Source organism: Oreochromis aureus, linkage group 15 (genome assembly GCF_013358895.1).
Source record: "Oreochromis aureus strain Israel breed Guangdong linkage group 15, ZZ_aureus, whole genome shotgun sequence".
NCBI lineage: Eukaryota > Metazoa > Chordata > Actinopteri > Cichliformes > Cichlidae > Oreochromis > Oreochromis aureus.
The window spans coordinates 20,090,303-20,114,259 of NC_052956.1; the positions used below are offsets into that span (position 1 = coordinate 20,090,303).

Genomic DNA, 23,957 nt, shown 5'->3' on the forward strand with positions numbered 1-23,957 from the left:
TAAGAACCCTCTACAGCCCTCTCCAGCACTCCCACAGTAACTGCCCGTCTCCTACAAGTTCCTTCATGCTCTTGAGACTGTGTTGGGAGACACAGCAAACCTGGCAGTAGCATGATGTGCCATAATGCAGGAGCTTGACTACCTGTGCAACCTCTGTAGGGTCCAAGTATCAACTCATGCTACGATCAGTGACACTGACTCTGATTCAAAAGTATTCCTTTGAGTTTTTTGAGCAGTGTACATGAAACTAATGTTTTTTTAAAGTCAAGTCTGATCTCAGAGCAAAGTAAATCATTTACCAGCCTACATCTCTGATCTGCTACAGCCCTATGTCCCTAGCAGGTCCCTGAGGTCATCTGATCAGGGCTTACTTGCTATAAAACAGCCTAAGATGAGAACTAAGGGTGATAGAGCTTTTGCCACTGTAGCCCCTAGACCAGGGGTGGGCAATCTCAGTCCACGAGGGCCGGTGTCCCTGCAGGTTTTAGATGTGTCCTCGAACCAACACAGCTGATTTAAATGGCTAAATTAGCTCCTCAACATGTCCTGAAGTTCTCCAGAGGCCTGTAACGAACTAATCATGTGATTCAGGTGTGTTGACCCAAGGTGAGATCTAAAACCTGCAGGGACACCGGCCCTCGTGGACTGAGATTGCCCACCCCTGCCCTAGACTGTGGAACTCTCTCCCCCAAACCTTAAGAACTGTGGACTCAGTAGTTGGTTTTAAAAGAACAACTCAAAACTCACCTTTTTAACACTGCTGTTTTATATTGTCTGTTTTACCTTTTTATGATTTATCTTATGTGCAGCACTTTGTGACACTGTCTAGAAAGGTGCTATATAAATGAAACTTTATTAATTTATAAGTACTTAAAAACACAGGCAGTCAGGGACACTGATTAAAGGATGAGGATGACAACATGGTGAAGATGTGGGTGAGTCAGTTTTAAAAAGAACTTTAATTATTTAATATTAAATTATTAAATAATTTTAAGAGGTAGATTAGCTGATAAAAATATATAGTATCTGCAATTTTTTGTTTCCCCAATCTTAAAATTGTAAAAGTCATTTGTTGAGATTTTTGGGCTCTTGGCAGGTTTAAGAATTTTTTTTCAAATTTCTGTTTTTCCCCACTTTGGCAGATGTTGGCCTCCCCACACTAGCTTTCCATCCATTAAAAATTATGATTATGATTTCCATCCATTTAAAATTATTATTTATTTTTGTGGGAAAAATCTTTTTTATATACATATACACATATATATATATATATATATATATATATATAGTAAAAAGCTATATAGAAAGAGGCCTCCCTTAATCCAGGCGGTCTTTCTGAGGATAAATAATTTATAGTAGGGAAAGAATTTGTTTTATCCAGAAACAACATTTTAATTTTATTTTTTTAACCCTCTACTGCATGACTTTTTAATTTTGGGGGAAAAAAATATTTCTCCCTATTTTGGGGGAGCTTTAGGGTCACTAATAATATATCAATCATAAAATTTGACACCCTGCCCCCCCCCCCCCCAAAAAAAAAAAATATTGGTTTGTTGCTTCAAGGCAACACTGTGCGACAAGGGTAGTAAAATGCCAAGTTATTCTATAATAAGTTGTATTAGTACAACAAGGATGAACAAATAAATAAACAACAAATAAACAATGTAAACATTTCACAGAACAATAAAACACCAAAATACATCCAACATTTGACCCTAACCCCATGTATGCTGCCAAGCACGCATGACGCACACCACACACACGTGTTGTGTTTCCATCACTTTTGGGGACATTACATTAACTTACATTAATTTCCTGGAGACTTATCCTGACTCTACCCATCACAAGTCCCTGCCTGAACCTTACCCTAACCCTGACTCAAGCCTTCACCCTAAAATTGATGATTTACCTTGCAATTTGTCCCCATAAAGTAGGCGAGACCTCACAATGTGAGTGTGTAAAGAAATTTGTGTCCCCACAACAATAAGTAATACACGACCACACACACACACACCCACACAGCAAAATTGGTATGGCCCGGATCAGGCCCACACAATGTGCTTACACATCTGTAGGTGGTGTGCAGCCACGGGCCAGTTGCAGACACACTGCTGGCCCTGTGCTGGCCCAGAACGGTTTCAGCTCTGGCCCCAGATGTCAGCCTAATGTGTACCTTAATCAAGCCATGCAATAACAACATGTGCCAGAACATGTAAAAAAGTGCAAAAGTAACATGCCGAAACTCTGTTCAGACAGTGAATGGACTGATAGCGCTTTTCTACTCTCCCAGATTACTCAAAGTGCTCTGTACAACATGCCACATTCACCGACTTTCGCTTAACTGAGTGCTTCCTAACTACATTCATACACATTCACACTCTTGACATGCAGACTGGAGGAACCAGTCGAACCATCGAATCACTAACCTTCCGATGAGTTTGTAACCTGCTCTACAACCTGAGATATGGCATGCCATCGTATAAACAGTGGCGTCATTGCCAGACATGGCACACATCCGGTTGACATACACTCTGCCAAAACACCAGTCAGTCAGAAGTGCCAGCTTGATGCCAGATCTGGGCCAGACCTGTTTTCTGTAGGCCTGGGCCACATAAACCAAGCCACAATCAAGCCAGATATGGCATGCCATCACATAGACAGTGCCATCTATGCCAGGCCTGGCCCACATCTGGATGACATACGTCTTATCATGCCAGAAGTCAGCCAGCAGTGCCGACTTGATACCAGATCCTGGCCAGACCTGCTTGCTATGTGGGCACTAACACACACACAGGCACAGTTACTTTACCAACTGACCCCTGCGCTCCTAAGTGTCCCTCAAACCTCATTTAGGGATCCACTCCTCTACTTCACTGTCACTCCCTGAAAGCTCACTGTCCTCACTTTCTGAGGACAGAAAGTGCACATTCCCTTGGTTTCCTTCCATAAAAGGTATTTACATCCATGTCCTGTAATTATGAGTAGATTGTAAAGTAAAAAACCTATACTATGATCATATAACACATCACACAAACACATCTGTACACACATATGCAAATGCATTATATTGCCTGAAAAAAATTGGGCTAACTGCGCAGTGTTGCCTTGAGGCAACGAATGAAAATAACAGTTTTACTGTATAAATAAATTTTAAAAAGTAGAACAATCAAATATGCTTCTTAACATATTCGTGCGAATACAAGTATTTTTTATTATACATTTATTTCACTATAAACATGTAAAATAGTGATCTTTATCTTGCCTCCTAATGGAGATGTCTCCCATGTAGTGCAGCTTGCAGAAAGGGTGGTTCCCCCCCCCCCCAAATGAAAGTCACACCACCTTCAACTCATCATTTTATTGGAAAGAGATGTGTCTGGTAGCATTATTTGAAGAAAAAAAAAAAGTGGGTTTTTTTTTTTGAAGGGCCAGTGTAAGGCATGAAAATGTGGTTTGTTGCCTCAGGGCAACGCTATGCTGTAGAGCACAGGTGTCGAACTCCAGGCCTCGAGGGCCGGTGTCCTGCAGGTTTTAGATGTGTCCTTGATCCAACGCAGCTGATTTAAATGGCTAAATTACCTCTTCAACATGTCTTAAAGTTCTCCAGAGGCCTGGTAATGAACTAATCATTTGATTCAGGTGTGTTGAAACGGGGTGAAATCTAAAACCTGCAGGACACCGGCCCTCGAGGCCTGGAGTTCGACACCCCTGCTGTAGAGGGTTAATATCATATATACCGAGGTAGCTTAGATTTTCGCGATGTAGTGCAAATAAACCTTTAATAAAAATGTAATTATTGAATACAGAATCTGACAAACTGTTATTTGCCTACACCTGCAGGATGGGTAAGCGTTTCGGTAAACGGAAAGTGACCCTGCAGAGCGTTTCATGAAAAGGAGTTAGCTTCAGTAGAAGTAGCACAGAGCTAACTATGCTAAGCTACCCTCACAGCTGGGTCTAACGCCTTCTTTGTGGTGGTTGTGATCCCTAATGAGCCCTCCATGACTGAGATTACTGGTCAGCAGGTGACACCTGTGTGACTGTAGTTCCCTGGCTCACCTTGAAGTCGCTTTTCTACCTTCTGTCTTGCCTCAGATGTGTAAAGACGGTCCAGGCCGAGAGCACGTGGCGTGGCTGACCTCATTTCCTGCTGCTGCCGCCTGTCTCGTGCTCCAGGTAAAATCTGTAAAAACATGGCGGCCTGAAGTACGAGATGCTTTAAGCAACAGGTATCATTAACTCCTTGCTCATATAAACAATAGAGGGGACATATCTCGACGAGTATTTAAAACGCATACATGTGACCATCCTAATAAATCCAGGAGGAGACTATTTATGTTGTAATGTTTTATTTTGTTTGTTTTGCTCTTCTACTACTTCTTTTTTACATGAATAATACAAGAAAAACTTTATTTATCCCAAAATGTGGAAGGTCAGCCTATGATTTAAAAAGGCCTATTTTAAATAAAGTAGACAATCTCAATAAACTGACTCAGTGAGTTAGAAAAAAAAGAAGGATACAAAGAACAGGACACAACAAATAAAATAAGAGTTCCGTAAATAAAAATCTAAACATAATTACAATAAGGAGTAAGATGGGCAAAAATCATAATAAGTGTGTTTAATAAGTGTGTTTTTTGGAATGTTTTTTAGTTGTTTTTTGAATGCTCTTCTTCCTTGGCTGTAATGAGTGGATATCTGTGTTACAATTGACAGCAGTCTGATCCATCTCCTCTCACCTCCGACATGTACAAGTCATTTTCTCCCAGAGAACTGCCGCTCACTGAATATTTTCTTTTAATTCATTCTCTGTAAACCCTAGATATGTCTGTTTGAGCAAATTCCAGTAGATCAGCAGTTTCTGATATACTCAGACCAGCCTGTCAGGGACCAACCGTCAACCGTGTCACACTCAAAATCACTGAAATCAACTTTCTTTCTTTCTTGCATACTGTACCTAAATGAGTTGAGTTGCTGCAATGTGACTGGCTGATTAGATATTCATCTCAATGAGCAGATAAACAGAAGTAACTAATGATGTTGTCTCCAAGTTTATTTTTGCATTATCCATAGCCACAGTTATTTGGATGACTTCTGCATGCTAAGGATTTCAAGCATTGTCATCATAAATGAATAAAGGTATAAAATTCACTAGAAACTATGGAAATAGCTGAGGGTCAATATGTGCTGGTGGAGGACCTCCGAGATCCATACTTACTGTGTCTGCTCCAGTGCTCAAGCAGTGTAGACCAGTATATATACTGTACATATATATTGTTATCTATGTGGGAACATCGCTAAACAATGTAACTAAAGAATAAAGTCATCTTAAAAAGTGAGATCAATAAAAAGTAAGAAGAAAATACCTTTTAGACTGAAAGCTTAACAGTTTAAAGGATATCTTCATTTTTCTAGAGTAACACTTACAAAAACGAGCAAAACTATAAATTTAATAAATATGACGTGTTTAATCATGATGGGTTTTTTTTAACCTTTGTTGTATTATTTTCAGTGTTGTGGTATAAATTAACGGATTAGGATGAAGCAAGATTATTTGGCAACGATCTAGCAAATTACCAAATTTTACATAGTTGCAGCTGTTTTTGTTGTTTGGTTATTTTTATCGGCTTTGATATTTTAAAATATGATTGATTCATGATTGTATTGTTAGTTGATTGTAATTTACACTTTTTTTCCCCACTATATTCTCACAGTTTAGTTCTCAGCTGCGTTTCTAAGCTACCCTCTACACTTTACATACAAACTAAGAACTGCTCTATATGGTACAACTGCATCTCCCAAAATAATCAGCAATTTATAAATACAAATTTGTAAAAGAAAATGTAATTGTTTTGAAATATTAGAAGTCTCAGATTGGATCACGTGCATAGTTTAAGTTTGCAATACCGCCTTAAAATCTGGTATACCTTTGCACAATACATTTGGTGGCCAGTAAATATAGATTATATACATGTGATACATGGTTGTTGTAGAGGTTGTGTTTTTCAGAAAGAAGCGACTATTCAGTTTTCACAGTAAATTTGCTAATGTATGCTTTTAATTTGACGGTCTTTAAGTGTTTCCTGAGTCTGGGTTATTGCCTGTGGTTCTGTAATTGACGCAGAAATAAATAAAGGAATGTAAAAGCAACTAATATACCTATTCTGCCGCAACCATTTCAGCATGAAATAAAATGTAAACACAGATGTTACTAATGATGGTCATGTGGTAGTTCTGTTGTATTTAGGTACAGGGCATTAATTAATGGAAAAACCTGTATTTACCTACAAATGGGTCATAAAAAAAACTTAAATACACTTCAACTGATACAGCAACAAAAATAATATTCTGCAGCTCTAGAAGTTTATGCAGATTTTTTTTATTATTTGAGGATAGAAGCTTTAAATAAACTCGCTAGTGCCACACAGTTACATTCATTTCAAGATTCAGCTTTCAGACGAATGAAGATCAGATGAATTGAAGCAACCTGAATGAGTGTGACTTAAACCCACATGTTTTATGTGTATTTAACCCTGTATAAAGGGCCAGCTGACTGTGGGAGGTAAGGTAGATGGATGGACAGATGGATGAGGGTTTTTCTGTTAATCATTAATAAAGTGGATTAGCCCCAGTCTTCTGTAAATATGATGAATGCATCCACGGCTTCATTAGCTCTGCCTTCTCACAGCGCTGCTTTATTACACTGAGGTCGCACAGAGAAAGCCTGGGAGTTTTTCACCACTTTTTTACCTGATAGAGAAACTCTGGACATGGTGTCTCTGATCGATCTCATCTCTTTCTGGACTTGTGTGATGGAGGGAATAGCACACAGCGCTTAAGGAATTATTTGGTGTCTGAGGATTTTTTCACACAGCAGACTAACTTCACTTTTTTCTTTTACTTCTTTTCTTTTTCTTACACAATGCCGATGAAACGCAGCAGTGAAAGTTCAACCAGAGACGGCGTGTTTCTTATTCGCTCTTTAACCAGAACATTGTGCAACTCGCCAAAGGAAACATGCTCAGACTTTAACGGGCAGACACACTTTCATCAGGAGGACGACTGTGGGATTAAATCAGGTAACAAAGCAGCCACGTTCAGTTAATGCTGGAGTTTCAAACTGTATATCCTTGATTTTATATAAAATTTCTCAGGTTTTTTTGTTTTGTTTATATGCGTCAATCAGAATCTTTATGCATGTTCCTTTTGACTCATTTTCACTTAAGCTCTGGTAAAACACACTTTCTTATGTTTGGTTACTTTACAAACTTCTCAGGCCCACACATTATAATATGTGTTCACATGTAATAATGATGATAACAACAAAAGGAAAAGAGGATATAGTAAAACCGAGGGAATGTAATTTTATACCTGTAGATAAGACAACAATCATCTGCAGCAGTCTTTTCCCATTATTTTCATTTTGCACTGACTAGATATGAACTTTTCTTCTGGTTTTACAGAGTTCAACAGAATATTTTGACCAAGATGAATATCCTGAGTCAAAAAAAAAGTCACCTTTATTTACTTAGGAGATTTAGGGTTTAGCAGATGTGAAAAATCTGGTTAACTCAAGCAGAAAGCCTCAGATGTTAAGATAAAACAAAACAGACACATTAAAGTTAAAGTAGAGATCCAATTAAACAGCAGGAAAACAAACCAACAGAAGACAAACAGCAAGAAATGGAAATAATACCCAACATAATGGAGAGATGATAACCAGAAAACAAAAAAGACCTAAATAAAAGCATCTGAAAGGCAACATCACACTATAAAAGAGCGAGAAAGTTTATAATAAAAATTTGTTTTTAAAAGTGATTTTTTTATTTCGATTTTTATTTTTCCAAACCTTGTTAAGCAGGTTATTTCAGAATATAGAGTTCTTCATGGAAATGAACATGGAAATCTTGACTGTGGGGCAGCTGGAAGGTTTTTACCTGAGAATCTATGGTTTATACAGTATTTGGTTTCTGATATCCATCTTGAGTTCGGACCTGTGTGCTTTAAATAGTAGAATATTAAAAGTAGAGGATATGAACGATGCAATAGTGTCTTCTATAGCCACCACGAAGATGAACTAAAACATTCTGAGGTTGGAGGTGTGAGAGAAGAGGTGGCTGTCAAGCCTTGAGATAGAAGAAAGAAAAGAAAGAAATTAACTGATTTTATTCTAGAGATTATTTTTGGAGGAATCAAACCTGAACAACTGTTTTCATGTGTGTTCAAGGCTAAGATGAGTCAAACCAAACCTCTAAAATTTCTGTCAGCAGGCTTCATATTCATTCGCAAAGGGCCAAGGGAACTAACACGCTTGGTGGGATTGAAAACACTTAGGATTTTTGGGTAACCTAGGCTCTGTGTTGCCTTTGCATCAATGAAAAGAGAGGTTGTGATACATAATTTGGTCGAATTGAATAATATAAATAGAGAATACAACAGGACCTACAATTGAACCTTGCGGTACACCACAAGCTATGTGAGATTCAATTACAGGCATTATTTAACCAAAAAACTGTGTGATGTAAAATCCCTCCAAAAAAAGTGAATGAATCCTCTGTGCCTCCAAAAAATAGTTCTGTATGTTTTAAGCACTATTTAGAATAAGTGTGAAGATTAAAATGTATTTTTATTACGCTTTATTACTTTAATTTTTTAACCAGTACTAGTCGTTTCACTTACTATATAGTGAACTATTGTTTTTCACTTTTCTTTAACGTCTACCTGCTTTCTCTCATAAAACTCTGCTATCCAGTTTGGAGATGTTGTTGTATGAACTCCTAAAGCATCGTTCTAAACATAAACAGTGTCATCATATCTAACATAACCTGCACTGTGTTGTTTTGACTGAGTAGTCGTACATTTGTTTTGGCTTTTTAAACAGTTTGCCTTGTTATGATTAGCTATAGAGATCATCTTCTTTCATTCTTTCTTTTTTCCGTCTTTACAGTTACAGTATGGCATTAAAAGTATTCAGGTTTGTTTCTTTTCTTCCTCTGGAGTGTCCTTTGTTCTAGCTTGTTGGGGAAAACATTCTTTAGAAAAAAATCCTTCAAAAAGCAATTAAAACGTCCCCACTGAGCACAATAACAAGTCAAGATGGAGTTACAGTAAATGTCTTTGAAAGGCTGCTATGCTGCGCTTCAGAAAGTAACAGTTTATTATTTGATTCGCTTTAAAATTCCTCATGTAATTTACGGTTTACTGTGTACACATCAGCGAACAATCGTTCCGAGAAATGATGACAGAAAATCACCTTCTTAAGGCTGGAAATAAGAAAACTGTCCTCATTCCCATCAGAACCAGTGTGGATTAAAAAAAAAGAGAGATTTTACAAGGAAAGCCTTGAAGCAAGGATAAGATGAAATACTGGAACTGAAATAAATCATAGAATTGCATGAACGATATTTCATTAGTGAAGAAAAGTAATAACTATGTTCAGACAGCACCTCAGATATACAGAAAATCAACTGATTCAAGGTCCTGACAGTTAATAGTCACAGGATATTTTTACGGTGTTTTCATCCTTTAAGCTCGCTGTTAGGATGGACGAGGAGGTGGTGTTGGGCTCATTATGAATTTTAACTTAAACTTCATTGTCTGCAGACTGAGATTAAATCTAAGAAGTGCACACAACTCTTCTTTACCTTTTATTTATTTATTGTTTTGTTTGGGGCATATTTAGATTTGTTAAACGTTATAGCAGAACATCAGATGATTTGCTGACCCATCTTGTTCTGCAACAATACCTACAGTAATAACAAATGAAGGTCTTACAAAGGGGAACAGAGTCGATGTGTTATTAAAAGACTAAATGCAAGACTAACTCAGTTCTTCTTATCAAACAACTAAAACCTTAAAGTAAAAGAGATTCTGTATATTTGCAATTAATGAAAATTAAAACCACTTTTTTTATGTTCAGTGATAATTTGAGTGCTGGTATCTTTCAGTAGATCTCTTATGTATTATGAATATAGTATACAGTATATGTAAATTATGGTATAAATTTTTCACCTTATGCCACTCTGCCCTGTATTTGTTTGTATCAGAAGCAGAGGAAAGTAATGAGACGCCGTCGTCAGAGGAAGATCAAGATCTGGTGGACTTGAACTCAGACCTGAGCATCAAACAGACTATTCCTTCCTCCAGGAAGACCATCAGTCAGATCATCAAGGACAAGAAGAAACAGACACAGCTCACACTGCAGTGGTAAGAGCATTAGTGACACACAGTCTGAACACTAACTACCTGCTAGTGTTGGTTGTGGCCATGTTTATCCCTCCATCCTCCAAGATGTTGCTTAGACTTTGTTACACTTGTTAACAGATTTACACACAGACATCGGCTTTTTTTGTAGTGGGGATGTTTAATAAATAACTTGTAGTTACTATTGTCCTTTATACTTTTATACCACTAAATTTGGACAGGTAAAACAATGTAATTGTGAGGATCAGTGACATGATGTATTATGAAAAAAAAAGTCTTTTTGGAGTTTAGAGCATGTTTTAGTCTGCAGATGATCATCACCGGCCTGTAATCTGAAGACACCTGCTTATAATAATTATAGTGTATATACTTTAATTATCCCCTGTAGGGAAATTACTCTCTGCATTTAACCCATTCACTCAGTGAAGCAGTGGGCAGCCACCAATCCAGCGCCCGGGGAGCAGTGTGTAGGGGCGGTACCGTGCTCAGGGGTACCTCAGGGTAGCCGTTCAGTGGATTCAAACCCCCGACCTTCTGATCATGGGGCGACCACTTTTACCTACTGAGCTAACCCTGTGGGTCTGAGCAGTAGAATATAAGATGCATAATAATAAACAGCACTGATTTGGATGATAGAAATATCTCCTGTATATGGAGTAAACAGGGCAGGGCCTAAAGCTGATCCCTGTGGGACTCCGCTATACTACTTCTTCGCTATTCTACAGTGCTTTATAAAAATAACATTATAAAACATGATACTTGATATAAACATAATCTTACATATTCCCAGTTTCTCACATGTACAAAATTCTTGTTTAATTCAAATAATTTTCCTTTGTGGTGATTTTTTTTTCCAAAACCAAACAATCAGTTACGTAAGAAAAAAGTTAAGTAAGACATCAGAAGAAATTAACAAGTCAGAAAATAAATTCCTCATGAAAAGATTTACTATTATTTGCAATGCACTAAAAAAGTGTAAATGAATACCCTCCAAACAGCCATCAGGAGTGGTATTAGTAGTCTTACTTTTTCCATTCTACGTGCATCATATTAAACTCTTCCTGCTCTTTTGACTTTTTTTCATGCACTATTATCTTATAGGTCCCAATAAAGCTGTACTTTTTGTTCAGTGTATCTGGATCTAACATTTTAGATTACTGTTTTTTCCTCTTTGTTACTGAGCCAGAGCTTTATTTGAATATGCTGCGATCAGTGAATGTTTCAAGCATTGTTCTGAAAACTCTATAAGAGAGATTTTGTGTGTGACCAGGCTGGAGGAGAATTACATAGTGTGTGAAGGAGTGTGTCTGCCTCGATGCATCCTCTATGCCCACTATCTGGACTTCTGCAGGAAAGAGAAGCTGGAGCCGGCCTGTGCTGCTACATTTGGAAAGGTGTGAGGTGTATTCTCATTTATTCTCTTCATGTGTTTTATGCACTGTCTAGGTAAAGATACGGTTCTTTCACTTATTTTATGTGTCTTTCAAAAAACTTAGACGCCCAAGCTTTTGCTTACTAAACCTTAAAGGCACCTTATTACAAACTTTACACATCAGGTTTATATACATTACATGTATTATAAAGTCACTGTAGACTGTTGATTGATTTAATGAATTACAACATTAAAATCTGACATAAAAACAGTAGTTTTGTGAAAATGAACTCGTGATTGATTTTACCAAAACATTTCACCTTCTCAGACAATCCGACAGAAGTTTCCTCTCCTGACAACAAGAAGACTCGGCACCAGAGGACACTCCAAGTAATGCAACATTTACCTTCTAATACGACACACAATGAATAAATAATACAACACAACATAACAGCATTTCCTTCAATAAAGGTTTGGTCAGTGTTTGACATTATTACCTGGACTATTTTATTTTTTAAAGATATCATTACTATGGAATCGGCATCAAAGAGAGCAGTGCTTACTATCACTCTGTTTATTCTGGAAAAGGTTTGACCAGGTACCTTTAAAAGCTTCTCACCAATTCTCTTATTCCAATAATCACGTACTGTTTTCCTTACATCTACAGAAGCTTGCATTTCTTTACATTACCTGATTTTTCTACCAGTTTACTGTGTCCATTAGTATTCTATTAGGAGATTAATAGATGAATAATGTATAAATAAGATAATCTCTGTCAAATAATACTTTTGTTATGTTTGCATTTATTGTTTTGTTCTTATTTTATTTGATCAAATTTACACTTTTCTGAATTTTGAAAAAACTTCCATCTGAATGTAAAATCCAAATAATTCTGTTTTGATGACAGGTTTTCAGGGAGCAAGCTCAAAAATGAGGTAATATTCACTTTTAATTTCAATTACTGAAAATGCATTCCAACATATCACACAGGAATTTAGAGGAATTTGTCTTTTTTATTAAGATAAACTAAACAGAAATGAATCAGAAATATAAGTTTTATTAATTTAAGCTTCATTAAACGTATTAAGCTCTGTGACAGAACTGCTGTGAGTTCACTGAACTCGTTAAATTAGTTTTATAAAGCAACATCTCTGACATATTTGTAAATTTATAGTTTTAAATCACAATAAAAACTCTTCAGGAAATGTAATATCTTCTGTAATATGTTTTGCAGGGTGGCTTCACCAGGAAATACTCTTTGAGCTCTAAAACTGGAACGCTGCTCCCAGACTTCCCCAGCGCCCAGCATCTTCTCCTGCAAGGAAACATTTCCAGAGAAAAGGTTTGCTGATGAATCGCTTTCTATAAAATGGTTAAGCACATGTAATTATGTCATTACCCCCCACAATATGGAGTATTCCAGTTAAAGTAGTTGATTTGGTTACTGTTTCAAGTCTGGTAACTTAATTTTTTATTCTTCAGGTGGACACTCTGATCATGATGTATAAAACACACTGCCAGTGCATCCTGGATAATGCCATAAATGTCAACTTTGAGGAGGTTTGTTTAACTGACTTTAAATATATAAATTTAAACATGACTTCAAGCTGAGTAAGCCCTTCGAATAATCTTTCTTTCAGATCCAGAATTTTCTGCTCCATTTCTGGCAGGGAATGCCGGACCATCTGCTGCCGCTGCTGGAAAACCCCGTTATAGTCGACATCTTCTGTGTCTGCGACTCCATTCTCTATAAGGTTGTAATAAAAATCTCCTTTTTATTTTGACATTTTATTATTTGTGAAAGCCGAAACGTTTCTCAAGCATTTTGAAAGTATTGATTTTGCTTATTTACTGTAACATAGTTCTTTATTCTTGGACTCTATTAGAGTAGCTTAGCATGAGTTAAAATCATACTTTTTGAACATTTTTTACTGAACTTTAATGCAGCCCCCCAGTTCTTAGTGTCTAAAACAAGCTGGTTTAGTTCTTTTGTCTTGATCATGGATTTTGATGCAAACCTAATTACTAGAACTTTGGCCATGTTTAACATGAGAGCCCTTTGTTGTAACGATATTTATATGTCTGCACAAACAAACAGCGTAATATGTCCACTTTAAGCTTATTGTGTCTGTTCCAGTATAAGATGTAGAAATTGACCTGCGCACATTTTGAAATTCAATATCAGTTTGGCAAATTAATAACAATGAAGTGGGAAAAAAGTCTCATTAACATCCCTGAGGAAGAAGGAGAGGAGTCTTCTATAAACATTTAAACCGTCTCCTTGTTGTTCTCTTGTAATTTGTCCTTTATTTTCTCAGGTTTTAACAGATGTTCTGATTCCTGCCACAATGCAGGAAATGCCTGAAAGGTTTGTTACTTCAGCTTTGCTTATAATGTTCATCTGATGTACTTTTGAAAAACAAGCAAACAAACAAGGACTTGTAATATTTTTATAAAATGCAAAATAATGTAAAATGATGCAAAATAATGCAAAATGCATTTATTGGTCATCCACGGTCACCACTTCATGCAAATTGCATCATATATAAGTATGGACATGTACATGTATATATGTGTATATATATGTATATTTAGTGGGTATGGATGTATGTGTATTTGTACGTGTGTGTGCATGTACATGTCTATACTTACAGATACTTATAGATATCTATTACTTACATGGTAATAGTAGAAGTATATTAGTTGAAATTTATTACTTGCATATTTCCATAACCCTTATATACACCATATACTGTGTATGTATGCGTGTACACAGAACCTCAGCTACTGTTGTATATATTGTATTGTATTGTATTGTATTGTATATTATATTATCTTATTTATTTTGTATTTCTTGACTTTATATTCTTGGTTTACTCTTTGTATTCTTCTGCTAGCTGCACCTGAGCTGTGGTAAAGCACAAATTTCTCCGCTGTGGGATCAATGAGGTCTTATCTTATCTTATCTTAAACTTTCCTCAAGACAGCCTGGATCCGAAAAATATCCTTTTTTAAACTGTAGAGACACGGGATGTAGCTGTTACATTTTAAAATAGTCAGAGACAGACAGAGATTTTTAAAAATCAGCGAATCTACACATTGAGGATGTTTCTGTTTCCAGTCTGTTGGCAGATATCCGCAACTTTGCCAAATACTGGGAGCACTGGCTGGCCTCCTCGCTGGAAAACCTCCCCGAATGCCTCGCAGCCAAGAAGCTTCCCATAGCACGCCGCTTTGTTTCATCCCTGAAGAGACAGACCTCATTCCTACACCTGGCACAGGTATAACATTATACAACAGAAGACAGTGTACACCAGCGTCTTAAAATAAGCATGCTAAAAACTTCTGGAGTGATTTTTTATTTTTTTTTCCCTCTCTCCGTTAATCCAGATAGCACGCCCGGCGCTTTTCGATCAGGCTGTAGTGACCAGTATGGTGCTGGATATCGACAATGTGGATCTTAGCAGCATTAGCTCGCAGCCTCTTCTCAGCGTAACCGTTAATGGAGATCAGGACCCGGATATCTACTCTGAGTGTAAGATTCAAGCACAGCATCAGCCTCATATTTAAAATGATCTGTACTTTTGTAGACTTTCTATTCTAGTGAAAATGAGAACCTCCTGTTAGGAATAACTTTTCCTGTTCTCTCCTTTCTTTATTTCCTTTGTTTGCCTAGATGACTCCATTACAGTCTTTCAGGAGCTGAAGGAGCTGCTGAGAAAAAACGCCACAGTGGAGTCCTTCATCGAGTGGTTGGACTCTGTGGTGGAGCATAAAGTCATCAAGGTAAAAGCTGTTCACCTGAGTGTCCCTGTATTTGTGTGGATACCAAAGACTACATTTCAAAGAAGAATATAACCATCGTGACATCACTTTTTGGTTAGTGAGGTCAAGTTGTGAAGCCTTGAGCATTTTTACATTGCCATTTTTGTGTTTTGAAAACAGTCATGACAAGCGAGCAGTTGTTGCTACTGTACTGTCATACAGCAGTTAGGCCCACAGTAAACCCTGTTTTATCCTCCTCCTGGACATGAATAGACATCAGAATTTAAAAAATGAACATCCCGATTTGTTTGTTAAGACTCCAAACCAACTGTTTAGATCATGAATTCCTCTAGATAGTCTTTACTGCAGTCTTAGATAATGATACCAGAAGGCCATAAACTTTGAAACAATTTTTGAAACCACAGGATGCGCCCCCTGCTGGCACAAAGACCACCAGGGAAGTGTTTAAGGCACTTCAAAATTAACTAACTCAAACCAGGAAGCCATGTCCATCTTTTATATACTGCCTTGTGGTCCTGCCATGAAACCAGAGGATTTTTTTTCTCTTTTTGTGTTTTGATCAGCCTGGTAAACAGAGCGGCCGGTCAGTGAAGAAGCGCGCTCAGGATTTCCTCCTCAGGTGGAGTTTCTTTGGTGCCAGAGTGATGCACACGCTCACACTCAACAATGCTTCTAGCTTTGGTAAGAACATCCAAGAAGTTCTCTCACACCTGATGGTTCATTTAAAATGTCAGTGAGTGTAAATTTCACAGCAAGGGGATGAGGAAGCTTTACAGATGCTCTCCTCTGCAGACACGCACCAGGGTGTACAAAAAACTGCCTGAAGTCTGAGCTTTTAACCACCAGGGTTATTTGTACATACGCTGATCTCATTATTAGAAGCTTTTTGCCATGTTTAATATGAGTAGCCACCATTTTTTATTAGTATATACAGGACTGTGCAGACATTTTGAGCCATTTCTTTATGTCTTTATGTTTTGCTAGGAAAAATGTTCAGGTAAGAGGAATGGGCTGAAAATGAGTGAAAAAGCAGCCAATGTCCAAAGAAAAACTTTGAGGCATCTTCAGAAAGTCTGGAGAACTGTTGCTCAAGCTTAACTGTTGCTTAAAAATTCCCCTAGAAAACAGTCTACGTCCTCGGAAGCAAAATATAAAGAAATGAGAAATGACTCAAGAGTTTTGCACAGTTCTATTTATGAGAGGAAATAAGGAAAAGCTTTAATAGGTCCAGTTGTTGTTTGCATATCGCTCATGATATTTGTAATATTTGTAATATTTGCAGTAGCTGCTCAGATATGAATTTGCCACTGCTTTCTTGTCCATTAGTGAATCTACACACACACACACACACACACACACACACACACACACACACACACACACACACACACACACACAGGTCTAATACAAGCTAGCTCTGAGCAGATTGCTACAATAGCATCATAAATTGTAATGGCCAGACTTGCCTTGATTACACACAGTCTTATCTGTAGGTCGTGTGCTCTCTGTTTAAACACTGTGCAGGGGTGTGTGTGTGTGTGTGCGTGTGTGTGTGAATAAACACTGACCATTTGGTAGTTCGTTCTCCCTCTCTGTTTTTAAAGTCCAGCTGAATCTGTGACTCTGCAGGTCAAACAGAGAGCAGATTGATCTTAAAGATCACACAGCAGATAGAGAGAAAGCATGACGCAAGCACTCAGCTGAAGTCGCAGAGCTTTTGGGCTGTGGTATATCTGTAGATACATAAAGTGTTTGTGTTGCGACAGGTTCCTTCCATCTGATCAGGATGCTGTTGGACGAGTACATCCTGTTGGCTCTGGAGACTCAGTTCAACAATGACAAAGAGCAGGACCTTCAGAACCTGTTGGACAAATACATGAAAAATGCAGGTATCAAGCATCATTTCAGCTGCTCAGACATCCATAATTAACTCAAATCGACTGCAGGTCCACTACTGTTTAAAGAGCGTAATTATTATGGATGTAGTAAATAGATCAATCGAAACCTGGATGTAGATAAAAAAAAAACCTGGGGTTACCAGATTTTTATGCAGGACGCCCTACAGTGCTGTAAAAATAGAATTAATATATGTTTTAGTACATTAATAATGAATTTACATGTATTAATGTGTGATAAAATAAAATAAGAGTAATAAGGAAGTTTCTAACCTCAGATATCTTATCTTATATGAACATAAGACTCGTGTTTGTGTAAGTTTTAGTTTTCTTTACATGACCCATATGCAGTGTAATAGATTTAAACACCCAGATTATTATCAGAGGTTCCTCATGTTATTCACATCACTTTCAGATGCCAGTAAAGCGGCGTTCATGGCCTCGCCCAGTTCCTGCTTCCTGGCAAATCGCAGCAAGGCCACTGCTGCCACGGACCAGCCGGTAAAGAACGAGTCTCTGGGAGAACACGCCTACATGTCTCTGTCCACCAATCAGCAAAGCCTGGAGGGAAAAACTGTCATCTATCAAGGGACTGAAACCTCTGGTTTCACAGTTTCTGGTAAAACAAAAGACATTTAGGAGTTTCTGTCACATGAAAAAACGTTTTCTACTATCATATAAAATATGTTTTAATCTGTGGTCTTTTAGGTTAATCAAAAAACAATATTCAGCTATACAATACAAACTGTAATCAAATGGTTTGACAGCTTCATGTTTGAAAAACAGAAATCATACGTAATTTAAATTTGGCTGCTATTCCCTTCAGGGACATCTGCTATCATTAGGTCTTCTGTAAATCCTCAAATGAGCCAAAGTTTAGGCTTTTTGGGTACATTTTCATGGATAAATAATGATTACGAATACAAAATTATTAATATAGTGAAAACAAAGCAGATGTCATATCAGCTGTCCCACAAAAATATCAGCCCATTGATGTACTAGTGTATCCTGCACAGTTGAATAAAACCATGTTTTAACAGGTCCGTGCAAACAAGCTCATAGTACAAGAACTTGAGGTATGTTTTAGGGAAGCATGCACTCATCATAGAAACGCTGAAAAGTCTTGATGGTGATGCTGAACAAAAGTGAAATCTATCATAAGGTTAGCGTTTTTCTCTATAGCACTCTTTTCCACCAGATGAGCTAATGCAACATCCAGCCCTCAGACACATGGGGTTATGATAGATAACCAAGGTTCCCAAAGTTCCAACCAAGGTTCAGGGTTGTTGTCACTTTAATGTGTTAGAAGCTTGTGATGTTACTGTAAAGGTTACATAACAAAGCCTCTCTGTCTTAACTCTGAGTTCTTTGTTTTGCTACCAAAAACTTTTAAAACTCCTGTAAGCATATGTCTGATGTTGGTTTCTTTAGGCCTCTAACCGTTGTATCCCTCTTCATCCACAATCAGGTCCTCAGATGGACTTCTCTCAGGTCAGCGGCCCCCTCATGACCCCCCCGATCTCTCCAGCGGGATTAGTTCACAGAGGTTCTGTCATCAATCAGGGGCCCATGGCAGGAAGGCCACTGATGTCCTCTTCTTCTTCTTCCACCACCTGCTCCTCCTCTTCTTCCTCCTGCCTTTCATCTCTCAGTGCCATGACCCAGCCCAGCCCCTGCTCTTCATACACGGACAATCTGTACCATTGTTTACCTCAAACCACCTCCAGTTATTTTCCTCCAGCCAGCAGCTCCTCAACCCCAAACTACCAATCTGCTCTCAGGTCAATTTCATTCATTTTATTTGGTATTTTGCATCATATTTTTTTTTTATCTGCATTGGAACAAATCTGATAATTAGCATTGAGTCATGAGCTACAACAAACCTTTATTGACAGTTCTGTTCAAACTTTGTGCAAAAATAATTTTAATTTGTGTTCCAGGCCTCAGAATCAGTGTCTGGCTTCGGTTCAGTCTCAAGCTTCATCTCTTGCCTATCACCTGTCTCGGTACCCCTCCTTTAACGACCAGCACCTGAATAAAGACGTGTTCTACAATCATCAACCTGCTCCTGTCCATCACTCATCCGGCAGCACTAACTGCTCCCTGGCATCCTATGCTTCTGCAGTCCGGCCCACATCTGCCTACACTTCAGGTTCAGATCCAGCTCACAGTGAACACGGACTTGACCCTCAGGTTGCAGCCCAGATTCTGGATTCAGCTGAGGGGTTTGGCTTTGTGGAGACTGGCCTGAACCTTTCTGGTGGTGGATGTCAGGCACAGACGTATTCTGTCACAGGACCAAGCGGTAAGGATTCCCAAACTGTGGCCTCAGTCTAAAGGTCTTTAAACACCAGTTGCATAAAATCCCTGCAAATGTTTTATATGTGATTTTTTTTTAGGGCAGATTTTCTGCAAAATGCAGCACGCTCGGTGTGTATATAAGTTATACGCCAAGTTTCAATCTGAAAAATTTGAAATTTTCGTGCTGTTTTTTTAGCAAAATGTTTGGTGTGTAACAACCTTAAGCCACTCATTTTCTTATCATTGGTTTTTCTTGTCTCGTGCTTGCTCATGCTTTTATAGTCAGCCCTATGATGCTCATTTAAGTTCTATACAGTGCTGGCATGATACCAGTGTTGAAAATAGCAATTTTGCAGATCGCTGATGCTGGTACCTGACTTAAGGTCCTCATAAACCTTGAATATAAGGTTTGGGCATCTTAAGCGTCTGAGGTCAAAGTCATCATTGGTGACTACTATGATCCTAACCCTATCTCTAACAATACAGGCTTAGAATATGTGTGTATATTGGCAATTAGTGTTCAAAGAAAATAATCATACTAACTGACATCAAAAGCTATTTTTTTCCTGAAAAAGGCAGTTTTGCCCTTCTCCAAAGTACAGGGGAACCACCTACGATGACAGATGCTTGTTTTATGCTTGAGTGCGAAGCACCGACTGCCTGTCTACCTGCAGAGAGTGTTTGTAGATGAAGGCAGTGCGCACAATGTGTGGTACAAGCAGTCTGTGGGCTACTCTTGATTGTGCTGTTCTTGGTCCTTCGGTCAGCTGTGGAGAAGAGCCACATTATAACATACAAAGAGCTGAGGTGAAACTCAGTGTTAAAAACTGTGAAAAGTGTCCACTGCTGCCACAGTTTGCACTTTCCATACTATATTTTAAAAAAACTTTGATGTTTTTTGACTCCTCTCCCACCGCTGGTGAACTGTCCTGTGCCAGCCCACTTGTCAACCAACCAGCATTTGATGGATGCATACGTCATCCCTGTCCAGCTATTTGCAGATGAGATTTTAAAGGGCTGCATATTTGTGGTGGGTGAAAGCCCCTCTCTGTTTGCTGTCCACATAGAAAAGCATATGCAGATGGACACATTTGCAGGACTGGAAATTACATTTTATGCCTCAGAGAGTTTAATAGAAAATCTGCGATTGATTTGATCTTCAGAAACCAGAGATGAAAGAATCCAGCATAAAATTTCTATTTATGGATATCGGCCTAAACTCTGACTAAGCATACTTGTTATAAATTCAGTCTTGTAACCACAATCTGCACAGAGTGAAAGGGTTTAGATATTTTGTTACTCAACTGTAAATTTGATTTCTTCCACTCAGATCTTTCTGGCCTCTTGAGCATCCCTGATGCCTAAGTTTGGAACCAGTGTTTTGTGTACAATGATTTTAATGTGTTTAAATGAACTGTAATAACTGTTGTGCACAATAACACCAGATGTCTCAATGTGGGGGATGATGGTGACTACAATTGTAGTGGATCTTTTTAAATGCACCATCAAGGGAAGCACACCCAATTTTTTGCACACTAAAAAAGTAAAAAAAGTTTCTTACCAAACTGTAAGTTCTTGGAAAACACTTTTCTCTTTCAGCAGGCTATTATGGGAACAGCAATTACCTGGAGAGCCAGCGCATGACATCACTGGTTGACCAGCACGTGTCTGTCATCAGCAGTGTTGGCAGTTTGCGTCCTTTCCCTTCGACGTACTCCGAAGTCCATGATCCACTCAACATCTTGGACGAGCCAGGAAGGAAAACAGCAGGAGCCTTTTACAGTGAGGCAGAAAACGGAGCAGGTGAGCACAGAGGAGTAATGAGAGCAGTTTTGCAGGATGAGGAGTAGAATCGTAGGGATACAACCATGGAGACATCTCAGGGGTTTCTTTTGTTACTGTGAGCTGCTAGAAGAGCTCTGCTTTCTAAATAAGAAGCTTGGAGAGAAACTATTGTGCTAGTAAACTACAGGTTGTTACAGTGTTGGATGTTCATGCTAAACATGGTCAAAATTTCATATAACAAAGTTGGTGTATGTTCAAATCATCTCTGTGAACCACAAGCTCAGACTTCAGCCTGCTCTGAATGCTCTGATGGGTTTTTTTGTACCATTGGAACATCACGATTTTAGTGACGGTGAATCTCCCTCATATGGTCACCTCAGGCTCACAACAGCCACCCACCTGCTGTTCAAAGCCTCTGCTGGGAAGGAAGCTGAAGCAGCTCAGACAGAGGATAAACCAAAGGAATACACTAAGACCCAGGATAAGCTAAATAAGGATTATTTTTAGCTGTCAGATACACAAAGCTAAAATAATATCAAGCTAAAAATGTGCAGAGGTCCACTTTAACTTGAAACGACTTGGTAGGATTAACGTAACTCATAATTCGCTAGATAAACACAAATAAAGTGCACCGAAAAGTAAAATATACATGTCGTGCACAGTTCAGCTGCACCGTTGTACTTCATGAATATACTTCAAGTCCACTTCCACGTCAAGGTGGGTTTGTTGGAAGGTGTGCACATCAGTGTTTGACAGCAGCTTGGTATAAACATAAAACTCTGTGAGACTGGTATAGCAGTGATTCTCTATGGATTCTCCCCATTCACCATCTCATAGATATGGAAGCTTGGTTACACGTCACTGGCTGACACAATGTTAGTGTATCAGCAAGGAAACTGTGCTATTTGTTAGCAACATGATAGCTTAGTGGTTAGGATTGTTAACTCACAACAAGAGGACACTAGTTAGAGTCCTGCTGTGTGGAGTTTATAGCTCCAGTTTCTCCTGACACTGAAAAACAAGCTAAGTTAGCGCTGTGTATGATTAACAATATCAGGAGTTTATTTCTTGGATAAAGAAAGCTTTGGTTTGTTTTTTCACTCCTGATCTCCATACATGACAAAGTTGTTAATGTGACTCTTCTTAGTGTTGCCATAAATTTTCTACATCATAGTACCAACACCAACAGACAAAGACAAACTGTGAGATACTAGCAGCTTTAACAAAACAGCAGTAATTGACTTCCTGTTAATGAGAGCAGGCTGGATTCTTCTCATGACCCCACCGGTGGTCGTAAAGGTACTGCAAGGGATTTAAATCACGTGTTCTTAATTTATAGACCTATTTTTGATCCAGAGGAAAGCATTTAAATGGCCATCAGACATTGAAAGAAAAGCTCTGAAGCGCAAAAGAAATTTGTCATAAGAGCAAAAACAATCCATGAAGACACAAAGAAAGAAGGATTCATCTTCATATCCTTTGTAAGAAACTGAAACATGCTGTCTTTTCCTCAGATCACTCCCTCTCCTCATCGGGATCTGCCCCCTGCATGTTTGGACTTCCCTCTCAGTTCACCTCGCAGGAATCTTTGCTTTCTCAGCAGCGTCTGACGGCATCCTCAGAGGTCCAGGACCTGGTGTCCTCGCTGCCCCCCATCAACACTGTGTTCATGGGGACAGGAGGAGTGCAATGATGGATCCATCGTCCACGGAGCGACGTATGTGCCAGTACTGCTGTGTAGGATGGTTTGGTTTAAAAAAGCAACAAGCCCAGTGGGCTGATAAAGGGTAACGACATGTAAGATTCTACTAAATTCACTACAGCAAACACCCAAGCTGCAAGGTACAGTATGAATCTTCACTCAGCCACTAGGACGCTCCAGCATGCAGTGCTGATGAAAAACAGTTGACCTCTGATAACAGTTTTATCAGGAAGCCAGACTTTCATACCTATGCTAATATAAAGATATTTATATTTAACAAAAATCTTATTTAAATATATTTAAATACACGCAGACTGCGCTATCCACCTGGAAACAGTTGTTTCTTCTTCAACCACAACTGTGTTTTTTAATCGGTAAGTTTTCCAGATTGGAAATAACAGCAAACACTGCTTTTGTTCCTTCAGTGTTTTTTCTGTGTGCAAGAGGTTGTAAATAAAGCTTTGAAAATGGAACAGTGTACTTTCCACTGACTGCACAGCAAGTGAAAAACACCTGGTCTGCCCTGACTTTTAATTCATCAGTCTAGACTTAAAAATGTGAAACATTTCTGCTGTTATCACTGCTTTTTTTTTTTTTTTTTTTTTTTTAAAACAATACTCCTACCAGTCATTTAGAGCCAAAGGCTGTTGCCTTGGTAATGAAATTTTTTTATGCCCCAAGTTTCCTCATTGCCTTATTGTTCTTTTAAACTGCTCCTCAGTAAACTCTGCATCCAAACAAATCAGTGGTTATATTTTCAAGAAGAATTAAAATCATACTATGAGAGCAAGGTTTGGAAAGGTCAGATTCTTCTAATTATGTCTGTAAGCCCCCTTTCAAAGAATAGAAATAATAATAGCTCTTAAGGTGAAAGTTCAATCTCATGAAACATAAATATTAATATTTATTTCTT

At 38.3% G+C, this 23,957-nt stretch overlaps 2 protein-coding genes across 2 annotated transcripts in view; one reads left to right on the forward strand and one right to left on the reverse strand.

The window, feature by feature from the left end:
* Positions 1–4,211, reverse strand: part of tdrd15 (tudor domain containing 15) — a 16,412-nt gene extending 12,201 nt beyond the window's left edge. Inside the window, exon 1 of the mRNA XM_031756272.2 lies at positions 4,060–4,211. Coding sequence (XP_031612132.2) covers positions 4,060–4,195 — 136 coding nt within the window. The 5' untranslated portion in view covers positions 4,196–4,211. The remainder of the gene's footprint in view (positions 1–4,059) is intronic.
* rfx6 (regulatory factor X, 6) lies at positions 4,207–23,622 on the forward strand (the record flags this gene model as incomplete). Its single annotated transcript, XM_031756271.2, has 21 exons — positions 4,207–4,229; positions 6,940–7,079; positions 10,047–10,206; positions 11,474–11,597; positions 11,904–11,965; positions 12,096–12,173; positions 12,483–12,510; positions 12,810–12,917; positions 13,058–13,135; positions 13,216–13,329; positions 13,894–13,943; positions 14,697–14,856; positions 14,966–15,110; positions 15,252–15,361; positions 15,925–16,042; positions 17,128–17,250; positions 17,672–17,875; positions 18,725–19,037; positions 19,197–19,561; positions 21,160–21,360; positions 22,857–23,622. Coding segments are annotated over 21 exons (2,883 nt in total), but the record flags the coding sequence as incomplete, so codon positions are not given.
* Positions 23,623–23,957: the final 335 nt, after the last annotated feature.